The sequence below is a fragment of the Monopterus albus genome, unplaced genomic scaffold (genome assembly GCF_001952655.1).
Source record: "Monopterus albus unplaced genomic scaffold, M_albus_1.0 scaffold285.1, whole genome shotgun sequence".
In the NCBI taxonomy this organism is placed as follows: domain Eukaryota; kingdom Metazoa; phylum Chordata; class Actinopteri; order Synbranchiformes; family Synbranchidae; genus Monopterus; species Monopterus albus.
The window spans coordinates 211,286-226,008 of NW_018128165.1; the positions used below are offsets into that span (position 1 = coordinate 211,286).

General features: G+C 44.3%; 1 protein-coding gene across 1 annotated transcript; it reads right to left on the reverse strand.

Moving 5' to 3' along the window:
• Positions 1-478: 478 nt before the first annotated feature.
• adamts5 (ADAM metallopeptidase with thrombospondin type 1 motif, 5 (aggrecanase-2)) lies at positions 479-14,156 on the reverse strand. Its single transcript, XM_020622658.1, has 8 exons — positions 12,714-14,156; positions 6,027-6,159; positions 5,712-5,879; positions 5,018-5,301; positions 4,321-4,504; positions 3,994-4,169; positions 3,734-3,909; positions 479-3,439 (listed from the first exon to the last, which is right to left on the reverse strand). Exons 1-8 carry the CDS (start codon positions 13,815-13,817, stop codon positions 2,749-2,751), a joined length of 2,916 nt encoding a protein of 971 aa, XP_020478314.1. The 5' UTR covers positions 13,818-14,156; the 3' UTR covers positions 479-2,748.
• Positions 14,157-14,723: the final 567 nt, after the last annotated feature.

Below are 14,723 nucleotides of genomic sequence, written 5' to 3' on the forward strand. Positions count from 1 at the left end.
TGTGTGTGTGTGTGTGTGTGTGTGTAGTATGTTTACATGGTGGAGTTATTGTTACTTTTACTCACTTGTCTAGTCAGTATTTGGTGGTTATAGCATGAAGACTTCATTAAGATTCAACATTTTCCTGTTTTCCCTTCTTGGAGAATTGTTTTCTGATGCAGTGTGAGTCCTTGTATCATCTTTGAGTGTTTAATTTCAACTGTGAGACGTTTGTTAGAATAATGTCCATGCAGCTTCTCAGTCATCCAGGTCATAGTAAAATTGTTATAATAATTCAACTTTTATTTCATATTCTTAAACTACGCCATTGAGAATTCAAATGGTTTGAAACTAAATATAAAGCCTCTCATTTACATCTGCTAAAACGCATATAATAAATAGAAAATATCAATGTTTTAATACAATGAAGACATAAAAGACACAGAGAAAGGTTTTTAAATATATAGATTTTATGTACATATATTCATGTGAATGCCTAGAAAAAAACACTATTCTTACAAAGGAAAGTCTGCACAGTCATATATTCCATGTTAAATAGTAATTTGATACAAAATTACTATAATAAATAAAACTCATCTCATTGTTTTTTTATTCACACATACCAGTTGTACAAACAATAAATTACAAGTTCAGTGCTGTGTTTCTGTCGTTCAGCGATGTCCCCACTGGAAGAGTCAGAGTAGGTTGTGTAAGTGTATGTGCATGTCTGAAACGTTCAAATACTGTGAGTGAGGGATTGTATAATTGTGTGTGTAAATTTCTGTGTATATATGGTTGAATACTAATACATATATGAAAGAGCTATTCATGCTCAAAAATGTCTACATTGTGTAGTAAATGAGAATGTGTGAGGCAGGAGGTGAGTCATGAGTGGTATGTTGACCTGCGTCATGTAGTATCTGAAAATGTTTCTCATGCTGTTTTCTCTTGTTGGGTGTCAGGTGGGTGAGATCTGCCACACAGAGAGATGTTGTTACTGCCAATGAGAGCCGTGGTAATGTCCACCATGTTTTGTTTTTTTAACACAGGATGTAAGAGTAAAACAGAGGCTGAGTTATTAAAAGAAAAATGAAGAAATAACTGAATTGCAAAAGGATATTAATGACTGCATTGTGACTATCCTGGGCACACATTGTCAAATTAGTATCATTTCCTAAAGCGATAAACAAAGATATTAACTACCGCAAAAAACACGAGGACCGTAAACCTCCCAGCACCAGTGTAACAACTCATACTGGACAATAAAGAAGCCTCAAGATGCAGTAGCGAACAAAACACTTATTCACGGTACATATTGTATGTGCTTTAAACACAGGCCTGGGTGCATGGACGTGCTAGCATGCACACAAAGAGACACTTACACATTTAAAAAAAAAAAAATTCCCCAAACCTGTGATTCATTGTTAACCTCCCTAAATGTTAAGGAGTCTCGTGGTTATATTGCCTCTTTTTCGATTTAACTGTTGTGAGTTTTGTCTTCTGAAGGCCACCATACCCTCCCTTCTATTTCACCCCAGCACACTGCTGTTTATACTCTGAACTGGTGAAATTCAGTAGACTTGTTTGTCTAGGGTAAAAATCCTTCCCAAAAAACGAGAAATTTCTCAAGAACATGAGCAGAGCATGCCTGGGTTTACCTGTTCGTTCTTGGTCGTCAAATCACCCTGCTGGAAACCATAGTCAAAGACTTCCTTTTGAATGCACTGTCAAGTAAAATAGTTGATGATCTGCCTTCCATTTTCTTGTGCTTGCCAGTTTTCAACTGGAAATATCAGTCAAACAGAGACAGAGAACACTCACAGTCAGGGTATGTGGGTAGCGCTGATCCAGAACCGTCATGTGTATGTGTTTCTCCTGAACATTTCTCCTGACATTTCAGTCACTGGCTGGTTGGTACAGTTCTTTATGAGACAAATATTAGCAAGTAATGAAGGTGACCACTGTTTTATTCAGTAATGTCAGTAGAAGTCAAGCTGGTAATGAAAAAAAATCCTGTGTAATTTTTAGTGGAAGACAGCTTTCTAAGTTCCTGTTGTTGCTGAGCCATTGTTTTGAACATTGCTACAAAGATCACCCACCATCCAATGAATTTTCAGTATTCTTTCAGTAACAAATTTTATGTGCCCCTCAGTTACAAAAACGGCCATGTTAAGGCGCATTGCAATCCAGGACCCTGACACATAGCATGGTGGTTGTAGATCAGACAGAAGAGTTGACAATAACGAGTGCTTCCCATCACTGGGGCGCTTGTCTCTGACACACTCATGACAAAAGACAAAAGGGGTGTGACTTCCAAATCCCCACAGTGATTAGAACACAGCATACAAAAGACATAACACAAGTGACATTACAGGGCAACGCACACTAGGCCTCCAGGGTTTGGAAACTGAAGTAAAGACAGTCCATGTGTAAATAACATGCAGCTGAAGTCCTCCGCTATGTCAGGGTGATACTTGCCACAGTCATGCCCTCTGTGAACGGGAGCACTGCAGAGCTACTAGGATCCCAGGACGTTCATCTGGCAAAAAGTTAACCTGTTCAATATAACCCATACCAATCTGTTCAAGTCTCTCTGTGAATAGGTCCTGCCCTTTCTGTCAACATTCAATGTCCAATTAAGGTTCATTGTCTTAAATTCACTGGTTCATTCATGAGTCCTACTTCCAGCACCTGAGACCTTTATCAGAAGCACAGATCTCCCTACACACTGTTTCTTGTCTTACAGGTCATTTTTCCTTTCCTACACCCTCAACAGAGCTTGACCAGACAGTGTTTGAAGGCAGAGGGGCGGGTGCTCAGTATACAGTATTTGGACAGTTTCCCATCTGGATCCTTACATTGCACTGTCCGACTCTGCCAGCCATTGTCACAAGTCCTGGAGCAGGTCATCCAAGGACCTGTAACCCACTGGGATGCTGGGGTTGGGGTTGAGGGGCCTGGAACTGTAGATGGACCTAGCACCAGGGTAGGGGTAGCAGAGGAGGATGTAGTGGAGGTACTGGTGGTGGTGCTGGTTCTTGTCGTGGTTGAGACCGTCGTCGTGCTCTGCAAAGGTATAGACTTTGGGTTGTGGATGAACGGAGCCAGCGACTGCTGAGGAGTCCGGTGGGGCATGAAGAAGCTGTAACGAACATCCAGGGGCTGTTTAGCATCTGTTGCTAGAATCTGGATCACCAAGGCTTCCTGGAGGGGCCCAGGCCCCATGCTGTGAAGCCACTCATCCCTTTGGCTCCAGCCACTGTAGTTGAGTACAGTACCGTTGAGTAGGATGATTGTCTCTGAGGTGGAGATCATGAATTTGCCATTTAGGAGGTACTCGCCATTGGGCCGTCGGAGGGCCAGGTAGGCAGTGTAGCGGGTCTGATCCTTGGCTTTGTATTGACGAACCTTTATGTGGGTGGAGCCTGCAGGGATCTTCACTATGTCAGTGTAGCCCTTGCTGTTTGGCAATAGAGGAGACAGAGGAAAGATCAGGTCAAACAGTATTTTCTTTGCTGTTACACCCAATTAAAATTAAAGTGCATGTTGTTTGGATCTGGGTCAAAGAACTGCTAAATAGAGACATTTTATTAACAGATGCACAATGGAGGCAAGCATGACAACACCACCTCATGTCAGAGATAATGTGAAGAAGCATGTTGCATTCAAAGACATCAACGCAAATGTCAGTGTTTGCATGCCAGCTGATTACTGCGAGGATGCACAATGCACAGAGCAAGCCTCGTCTTCTTACCTCTTCTTGGTGAAGTTGCCCACGACACGTATACATCCTGTGCTGTCACCTCCACATATACCACACTTGTCGAACTGCAGCTTGGAACCAATGATGCCATCGCAGCCTGTTCGTACACATTTCCCCTTTACACACACTGAGCTGCTGTAAGGACGACACTCCGTCCCATCTACCACCTGAACACAGAGTCACAATATCACCACATTTTTTAAATTAAATATACTACACCTTTTTATTTATAATTTATTTAACCAACTCACCCTCTGAGAGAACACCACATAGTATCCTGTTCCTTTTGCCCTGCAGGTCAGCTTGCACACATCTTTAGGGAGAACTCCTGCATATTTTGGTACCCACTCCACAAAGGTCTTCACCCCTTTAGGATCAGTCTGGGGACCGTTGCGCACCTCACACTGCTCCTGGCGGAAAGTTTTATCTGGAAAAGTTCCATTAAAATAGATTTAAAATGAGGAACTTGTGCTGTAAAATAAGCTTGAAATATTGCTGTTATGAAAACTTAAGGTTATAAATATCCCTTTCATGGTCATATTCTAATCATGCATGCATCCTCAGGCTGTCACACTCACTCAATGCTGGACACGGTGTCACACTGCAGGACCGATAGATGGCTCTCTTCCCAGTGCAGTAGCGGCCGTTGTTCCGCGGTGGAGGGTTGTTGCACAGACGATGGGCGAACTGCACCCCACCTCCGCAAGTTCTGGAGCACACACCCCAAGGACCCCAGGAGCTCCAGCTGCCATGGTTGGACGCCTGGGAGTGGGAGGAGAGGAGTGCAAAAAAAAAGGAGATAAAAGTTGGGGGAAATGACAGAAGAGGAAAGATGAGGGAGTATGAGGGCAATTAGGAGAAAAGAGAAGATGAGAGAGGGCAATTAGTGCTTATCAGACATGTTGGAAGTCACAGTGGTTGCTGGTCAAGCCATGTGTCACAAGGAAAGCCATTTGGAGAGAGGGATTTTTGATAAGGAAAGTGGTCGTCACGCAAGGCAGTGTGAATTGGAGCATGGAAGAACTTGGGTCCACACATGCAGTTGTCAGCCAAGGTTTGAGTCACACTTATAAAAGGTCATGTGACAAATAAACACAAAGAAAACTCTTCATTCCTTTTGACTTTCTAATTCTTTTCCCTCACTGATGCACAAAGTTTGTACAATGTGGATTTGAGCACTTTGAATATCAGTTTAAGGAATGTATTTGAGTCCTTTTTGTCTCTCTTGACAAACACCTTCTGTCTCCTTATCCTGATACAATCTATCCCTCTTACCGAGTAGTGTTTCTTGCGGGTCTTGTCCACACACTTTCCCTGCAGGCAGATGCGTCCCTTCCCACAGGGCGTTCCCTCCACTGCTGGCAGCTTCTTGGTCAGACACACCATCTGGCCCTGGCGGATCACAGCGCACCACAGCCGAGAACAGACGTCCATGCCTGGGCACACCGTATACTCGGGACCGAAGGCCAGGCGACACTGGCGGACGGCATCGTAGCTCTGTCCTGGGAGCTCCTCTGGGCTAAGGAGGGGCTGGCGAGGGTAATCGAGGAGACACTCGGCTGTGACATAGAAAAAAAAAAAACTACTTTAGTCTACTGACAAACCTGGCCTGTGTGAGCCATCATTCAACAAAGTGCTTAAGCAGCAGCAGGTACTGTCAATCCAGAGATGTTGTTGTCACTACATGAATTATGCTGAAAGTGATGGAATCGTTTAGTTGAAATGTATTATGGCAGTCATGAATGAAACAATTTGATGAAATAAGATGACTCATCTTGATTTCCTGCCAGGAATCTAATTTTGGCTGCACTGCATCTACACTCTTTATGAAGTTCACAGGACTGTAAATAGCTCTATATTATGAGGGATATCAGCTTTGTTTGATAGTAAACAGATCTCACTGGCAGGTGCTGTGGGAGGACAGTTCTCACAAGCATGACTGCTCTCTTTCCCCTGCCTGTCAACTCACCGTTGCCATCATCAAAGAAGTCAGTGATGGTTGCCGAGGTGCAGCGGCTCCAGGGCTTGGAGGCGTCAATGGAGGTGAGGATAGATGACATGAGCCGCTTGTCGCTGTTCACTCCGAAACGCTCCTCACAGAACTTGGAGTCGTCATGGGACAAACCGAGCAGGTGTCCTGGGATGAAGAGAGGAAGGACAGAGCCTGTCTCAAGTTTGCTCATGCAACAAAAATGAGAAAAGATAACTCAGGTACCAGGTGTGTGACATCATCAAGCAAGATGTGCACCTGCATGTCTTGGTGTGTTTGTGTATCCATCCCTACCTATCTCATGTGCTAGAGTAAACGCAGCATGAAGCCCATCATCCTCGATGACAGCGCAGCTTCTCTGTGGAGTGCAGATGGTGCCTACATCCGCCATGCCCAGGGTGTCGCATGAGTGGTGGCCACAGAGGTCCTGGACAAATGATCTACTATAAGTTTAAATAGTACCTAATCCAACAAGAGTGACAAAACTGTTTATCTCAGGTTTTTCTTCAATTCTCATGTCGTTCAAAGCTACACAAAATCTAAGATGATATTTTCTCAGACCTGTCAAACTGGTGGAATGTTTATTCACTGTGTTTAATATCCACTTCTCTGTTCGCTTTATTGGGTGCCAGGGTACACACTATTGATCTTTGTTCTAACTCCCATGCATGGCCATGTAGCCAAGGCATCGGGCTGTGTTGTCTGGCCTTGCTGAGTGCATAGGTCAGTGAGTTAATCATCAGCATACACGTGCTTGCACATGGACTGTGGGCTTGCACATACACACTCACAACACGGCAGTACATGCTTTGAATGTATGTGTGCAATCAGGGCACAGAGAAACAGACACTTACGGAGACAAAGATTCATGCACGTGCACATGAGAACATCCAAAAAAGGAAAACACACACACATCCCACCGAGAGGATGAATCGTCATGTTAAGTGGTGCTGACAGGCCTGCTGGGTCATGTGTGTGAGGCTCTCTGGGGAGGGTGTTTACCCGTTCTGGGCCGATCAATTTGGAACAAACTGCCTTGTGTTTTGTGCTCACACAAATGGCTGACTGGGTGGGACCACCTCACACGCACACAAGTACATATCACATAACTATGTACATACAGTATAAATAAATGGGTACATATGTGTTTATCCACATACAGAACATATGTACACCAAATGCAAGCGTATGCAAACTTAAGCAAATGCACACACACAAACACACACAGTACAGGAAGAGAGTTTGCTTTTGCCAGTTGACTGTTGGGTACATGAGAAGCACACAAAGGCTGAGTCTGACTGCATGAATGGCTGCTGAAAGCCTAAATGTTCTGAAGTTTCTCTTTACCTTTCTGTGTGCAGACAAGCTTGAAAACTACAGAAGCCTGTCCATCTATTTGGTCTCTGTGTCTGACACACTTTCAACCCAATGCTTGTTACACCTCCCTCTAGTCCATTTATTTGTTCATTCAACCCCTCTCGGGTACTAGTATGAGAACTTTTTATTTCTGTATACACAGCTTTGTTTGTGCAGTACATGTGGGTGAAAAGGAGGAAAAATTTGAAATTAAATAGTGAAATGTAAAAAATACCTGGAATTACTCCAAAACTCACATTCCTGTTTGTGATTTATTTACTCCTTTCCTCTCTTCCTGATTATTTTTGTTACTGACAGACAAGTAATGAAAAAGACCAATTACAAGGCAAGAAAGACCAATTAGTTTAGGAATGATTTGCGGGAGAAATGGGATGCCAAAAATGAAAATGAACAACTGAGAGAACAAGGAGTAACAGAAATATTGGCAGAAATAACAGGACAGGTGGTAAGCTGGTTGTGAAGGTCAAAGGATGATCACAGCTCTGTGTGTGTGTTATAAGATCACTTATAATGTAAGCCAAGGCATGTGTTAAACAAACAGCCAGTCAGATTCCCCCACCGCAACCACACACACACAAAAATCCCTCCTGTAGGCTGCATTCAACAAACCTAGGAATCAATTAGTAATAAAAATCAGCTGTCCAGCAGTGACAGGAGGTCACGAATGAACAGCCACCAGTGACAGGCAGGTTGTCAGATGTTAAGAGACAAGACATGATTGTCTGCAGGAAGTGTTGGGGAGTAATTGGCTATGACTGAGGGGAAGAGAATCAGGTGATTATTCTCTGTGCGACCCCTTTCACATCCCACACCACCTTATAACAGTGGGATACAACACTATTATATACAGCACTCTGCATTATATCACACAGGCACTGCATCAGGCCACGGAGCAAAAATGTTCAAAACCAGTGCAAGATTACAATCTCACAAAGCTGATTTCTGATCAAGAGATGATCACATTTTAAAGGAAAAAATAAATTCATATAAAATGAAAATAAAGGAATGACTAGGTGACGTGGTGTTATTCTTCTTTACATGGGAGCATGAACCAGCCAAAGGAAACTTTGGACTGACTGCAACCAGGAGCGCTAAAAGCCACTGATGCATCACAGTGCGAAGAGAGTGTGGCCCGTGTATTGTTACAGGACAGACCGATCTCTCTTGCTGCTCATATGTGTCGACAGACTCGAGGCCAGGGTCGAGGGTTGTCTGCGGGTTGTCAACATATGCCAGATGAGGCATAGCCCATGTGAAATATCAAGAACAGCTCAAACAAATAGAGCGAACAGCTGTGACGGGGCAAGGGATGGGAAATATATACTTTAATGTACAGACACACATAAACACATGGAGGGGAGGAGATGAAATAGAAGAGGAGGAAGCAAAGCCCCACACCATACACATGCACATTTCCACATTCACTGTGTAGATGGGCCTTATCGGGACGGTTTAATGAAGTGATCATTTAACAACTTGAAATAAAAAAAATGATTCTGAGTAGCAGTCACTTTCGGCTTTTCCCGTTTAGGGGTCGCCACAGCGAATCGTCACACTGATGACTCACATGTTGACATTTGGCACGTGTTTTATGCCGGGTGCCCCTCCTTTTTCTTTTTTTTATTGAAACAAAGTAACACATTAACAAAACAGTACCGAACATGGGAGACAAGAGAACAGTTACATGACATTACAAAAGGATACAGAGTGTTTAACGAGGTTGTAGTGTGTAAAGTGTGGGTATTTCAAAACTTATGTAGTCTATGAAATGCAAGAAAGGGAAAAGGAGGGGAAGTAAATAAATAAATAAATACCAATAATAATGATGATAACAGTACTACTAATAAAATCAGCTTGTTAAACTTCTAGAGGTTGGTGGGAATGTGCGTGGCCTCAGCTCCAGGTGTTTGGTTCAAGTTGAAATGTGTTAAAAATGGTTCCATGTGTCATAAAAAGCTGTCATTTTCTCTAATGTGATGTATTCTGTCAGAAGTTTGGTCCAGTGGTTTATATGTAGTGATTATTTTGATTTCCAGTTTTGAAAGATTGTTTTCTTGGCAATAGCTAGAGAAATGAGGAGTGGGTTTTTGTATTTGAATGGTAGGTGATCGATTTCTATGATATTACAGAGTAAGCAAAGTGACGGAGAAGGAGGGATTTTACAGCCCAAGATGGTGGAGAGTTTCTCTGTCACTGCTATCCAGAGGGAATGAACTGGTTGCCAGGTCCAAGTAGCATGAAAGTAACTGTCGGTGCAATCTAGAGTGCATTGTGAGCAGATGTCTGTGTCAGTGAAACCCATTTTGAACATTTTACTTTCTGTAATATGGGTCCTGTAAATGGTCTTGTATTGCATAAGTTGTAAGTTTACATTGCTGGTCATAGAAAAGATGTTATTGCAAATTTCTGTCCAGAAGTCGGAGTTGAAGGAGGGCGCTAAATCATTTTCCCTGGATGCTCTTCCTGATGCAACCCTGATTCGAACCCGGGGCGCAGCGGCGAGAGTGCTGCGCATGAACCACTAGCCTACCAGGGACAAAATAAATGATTCTGAGTAATTTGTAAATAGAAACTGAAGTTTTAATCTGGGCTCATCTACTGAATGTATGAAATTCATTGATTAGATTATTTTACTGTCTTAGTATAAATTTGGCATTGATAACAACCAAATCATCCAAGAAAATCTCATACTCATGCATTCACTTTTTTCATTTGCACACTGGACATATAAAGGCAAAATGCAAAGAATAACAAAGTCCTATATTTCCTATATATTATAAATATGACCTGACCTCGACCCAGGCTGAAAAGGTCAGCACTTCAAGATCACTGACATCAAAAGTACCTGCTAGCAATGTCTATCCAAATCTTTGCTGCAACAAGCAAAAGCAAAACAAAAAGTGGCAGGAACACACATGTATGCCATAGCTCTGTGTCTGCCATACAGTAGGGCTTTGTCCAATGCCCAAGCCTCACAACAAGAGAACAGAGCCATGCGTAACATTTCATGTTCCCATCCACTCAGAAGAGAGCCCTCACTGTGGCCGATGTTTTGTTCTGGTGCTGGTATGTGTGGAACCGTGTGACACCGCTGCATGGGTCAGCTCAGTGTGGGCACAGGGTGCTGGAGTAATTAGAGCTGACCACAAAGGGAGGGATTCCCTCAACCCTTTGCACTCCTGCCCCCCCCCATTGGGAAACAATGGACTGGTCTGACTTCACAGTAACCTCAGATCTAGTTCAACGCACTACAGTAATCAGGGGATTTACTTAAAAGTTGCTCCAAATACACAGAGGACAGAATAGTCATACTACTATTTGATTACCTTTGGTATTCAGTACAGCTGAATACAAGGTAGACTTTCTCCTATTACACATCTGAATCAAATCTACAGCATGTCCAAGTTTGTCATTCCTAGTTAATTCTCTATTTGGACTACAACAAAAGTTATTTCTCTTGAGAAAATCCTGAAAAATTGTTAAGAACTATCTCCGTTTCTCTTTTCCAGCTCAAAAATGCAGTAAGGTACCTAAACTAAATCAAGTTATTTCCTCGCTGGCATTCTGTCAGTGGAAACATTATGATGCTGCCCTCTTTGTAAAATGGTGAATTTTGTGTCTTGACTTTGCATGAAATCTTTACCGACAGCCTCTTTTGCAAAATGAATAATAGCAAACTTGAAGCATGGTTCTTGTACACAACAGGGCTAAATTGTCTTTTTCCAAGATGTCAGCGTCTACACATTCCTCTGTAACACTTCAGTTTCAAAAAAATGTGTATATGTTAGAAATGTGGCTTTTTAAATTCCACTTTCAAGTTGTTTTCCTGCAGTGTTTTCATGTAAACAAACCTGAGCCCTGATTGTCTGCCCCTCACAATAACAGACAAGGTAAAGTAACAGCAGTTTAAGCACTCAGCCAATACACATAATCCTGATAAATAGCCTTTAATTACCAGAGAGTTCAGAGGTCAAAGTTTAAGTAAGGCAGTGGCTGTTTTCTTTAATTACACGCTCATCTTGACAGTATTAAGGTCCCATGTCTGAACTCTAGTTATGTGCTTATGCTTCATGCTGACAAGATTTAGCTACATTAGACATGCAACAGATAAGGATCTCAGTGGAAAGGCACTCAGGTTAGACGAGCTTGGTCACTGTTAGGACAGGTATTTGAATGGGATCCCAGCTGAAGGAGAACTGAAAATAATCTGCAGTATACCGTCTGCCATGATTCATTAGTGCTTGCTGTCCATTTTATGCCCTCCTGTCCCGAGGCAGCCTTAGAGGTACCGAGATAACGTTTTACATTAGGGCCTGACCCTGCTTACTCTGCCAAGCCCAACCACCCAAACACTCTTTTTTCTGACTTCTTCCAGTCTTGCTCCTACATGTGTAGTGGAAACAAGGTTAATAAGGAGCCACAAGGTGTTTGGCACACAGGAGCTATGCCACTCTGCCAGCGTGCCGACCTCAGGTATGCACTACTGGCTGCCTTGCCAGTGAATGACAGTGTCAGCTTGCTATTGTTGCCAGGAGATCTGAAGTGCTTGCTTTTTCACCCAAGCCGTGACAAGACCTTGCATGACTTGAACCCACCACAACTCAAGGTAAAGTTAATACGCTCAGTGGAACTAACCACCATAAAGCCACGCCCGGTGAGGTGAAAAATGCATGTAGATCTGCTGCTGCCCTGCGGCTTTGGACCAGGCAGTGAGGGAAAAGGGAGGAAAGATGAGGGGAGAAAAAGTGATGGTGAAAGAAGGGATAAATGAGTGTGGTCTTGGTAAATGTACAGCTTCTCACAGGGTGGATGTGTTTGTTTTTCTGACAGCTCCCTGCCCCAGCTGACAAAGGCTGGAAAAGTAACCAGGAAAAAATGTGCAGAGTGGAGTGATGAGACAGAGAGAGAGAAAGAGATGAAGTGCAAAGCTGGGATGACTACCAAATTAACTGCAGTTTCAAGGGAGTTTTAAAGATATTTCTTCAGTGATTTCCAGCCTCCTACCCTGGGAAGAATGTGTGTGCACGGTTGCAGACACACGCCTCAGATCACAAAGGTTTTTGGACTATCAGGGGACTGGGAGGGGAAAGCTAGAGACAGAGGAACCTGCTTAGAAAAACACCAGGTGCAGGAAATAGTCTTTATGGCTGTTTCACAGACACTAAGCACGCAAGATTCAGCAACAAGAAGAAAAGTGAAAAACACTACTGGGAAACGAATAAACAAACAAACAATACTAAAAATGTATCACAGTCAGCCAAAATTACTAGTGTCGCGTAATTAGTGTAATACTGTCATAAAATAAAAAATGGTGACGTGTCAGTTATTTTAATTTCAGTGTATGTTTTGTCATTTGTAGCCCATTTACAATAAGCCACTCAAGGTTCAATATTAGCTACAGTGAACCAGCTGCCACCGCGTGCACCATCAAAATCAAAACAACCCGTGGCGTCACTCCGTTCCCTTGACATCACACCGAGTCGCCAAAGCCGCCTCTTCTCCGCTGTGTGGGATGGAAGACAGGCGGAGCCGGTGCCTCGGTGAGCCTGCCAGGTGACAGGGACGGATGGCTGGAGGCGCAGAGAGCGAGGGAAGTTTGTTTACCTGCCTGGTGAAGAGGATGGCGGCGTCATGGTGGTGCTGGTGGTCTTCGTCCAGCGGGTTCTGTTGGTTCTGCCACTTGCAGAAGCTCTTCAGTGTTGCCGCGGCGTTTTTGGACACCTCCAGGCCCCTCTCCTTCTCAGTGAATGTGGTTACCTTCACCACCGACAGCCGGATGGGGTTCTCAATGCTGGCGTGCCCATACAGCTTGGAGGCGATTGAGGCCAGTGTGAGCAAATAGTGGTTTAATTCTTTGCCATATTTCTTTGTCATGGTGTCGTCAGCCACCAGGAGCAGCTCCACGTGCCTGGCGCGTGAGACGGACCTCTTCTGACGCGTGCCGGTGTCTGGAGAGGCCGCTTTAACGAGCCGGCTCCACCATCTCGGTCCACGGGCGCCATGGTCATCAGTGTTTTTCGCGTTGAGCCCTCTTCTGTCCTGTCTACCCCTCCCGCGACCTCTGTGCCAGCGTTTTTCAGCCGCATCCTTGCGTCCTCTATGCCCGTCGCGCGTCCCGCAGCTCTCGCGCCCTTCGCTCGTTGCCTCAAAGCTGAAGCTCTCGCGCACAAACACGTGGAGCGCGCTCTCGGCGTCCTTGTCTTGCAGGGCACGCACGTCGTGCTTATGTCCTTTCGCCCTGATGATAGGCATGATGGTGTAGTGCGTCTTGTTGACGGCAAAGAAACCATCAAGACCCCCGCCACAGAGACGGAAGACGGCCAGGGATTCCGGGACGGAGTCCACTGTCCCGCGGTACACGCACTCCCGCTGTAACGGCGCATGGCTCTCCCCCATCACAGCGATCATATACTGGGGGCTGAAGTGATGCGACAGCAGCGACTCGTCCCGCTCCATGTCCAGCTGAAACCGTCTCCCATCCAGGTACACTAGGTAGCCCACCTTCCCCCCTCCGTGGTAAATCCGGTCGATGGTCCGTACGACCCCATCTGTCCTCCGGGCAGGTGTGAAAATCGACCTATTCGCAGGTGGAAGATAGAATCCCTGGAAAGTAGGAACCCCATCTCCCAGCTCCAACTCCACGACGCACAGCAACAGTAGGCGAAACCAGAGCATGCTCCCGGCCAGAGCATCAAGGAGCCACATCATTGTTCATTCCAACCCCAAAAAACATCTATATATTCACTAAAACAACCCAGGACCAGCCAAGAATACAACTTTGTGGATGTGTTCCTCCAAAAAGCGCATCCTGCCGGTGTCCAAATCCCCCATGCAAAAACAAACAGTAGTACAGAGCAGGCGAGCAAACACTGAGGAAAAAAAGGAAGAGAAAGAGAGCAGCCGAGAGGGACTGTGCACAGACTGGAGTGCACCGAGCTAAAGTTGGAGAACAAAAACACAAAGTTTGCTCTTAATAGGACCCGGAGAGAAAACGTCCTGCCCCCTTTGCGCTCAATCACCACTCCTCCACCCCCAACTTCTCTCTCTTTCTCTCCCTCTCTTCCTCAAATCGGAGGAAAGTCAAGTGCTGGAGGAGAAGAGAAACCCGAACAATGCTGTCACTGGTGTGTTCAGAGACAAGAGGCAGAGGGGGGAAGATCCAAACAGGAAGCTGAAGCTCCAAATCATCATTTAAAGTCACTTCTGACTGTAAATGTTCTCATTAGTTTCAATTTCAGCATCACTGGTAGCCAACATAAAAACTTCAGCAAAACAAGTTCCCAAGCAGTCACATGCAGACCAACATTTATGTAACTCCACAGTGGCTCCACTAAACACCAGCCTGTTATTTTTATGCTGTTACCACTTTGACTCCTTTAAATTTTTAATACTAAAAGTCCAACAAGATTTGACTGTAGAATTTTAGCAAACCAGGGAGAAATAGATAATTTATGACCAGTCCTGAATAAGAACTCTGGGAGTTCACCTTTCATGGTGTGTGTGAGAGAGAGCAGGAGGAGGAGGGGATGAAAGAAATCTGTGAGCATGCATACAGTAGGTGCTGTATTGCTGCACTTAGTTATGTTAAAGTAAAGGAAAAAAGTGTGTGGGTGA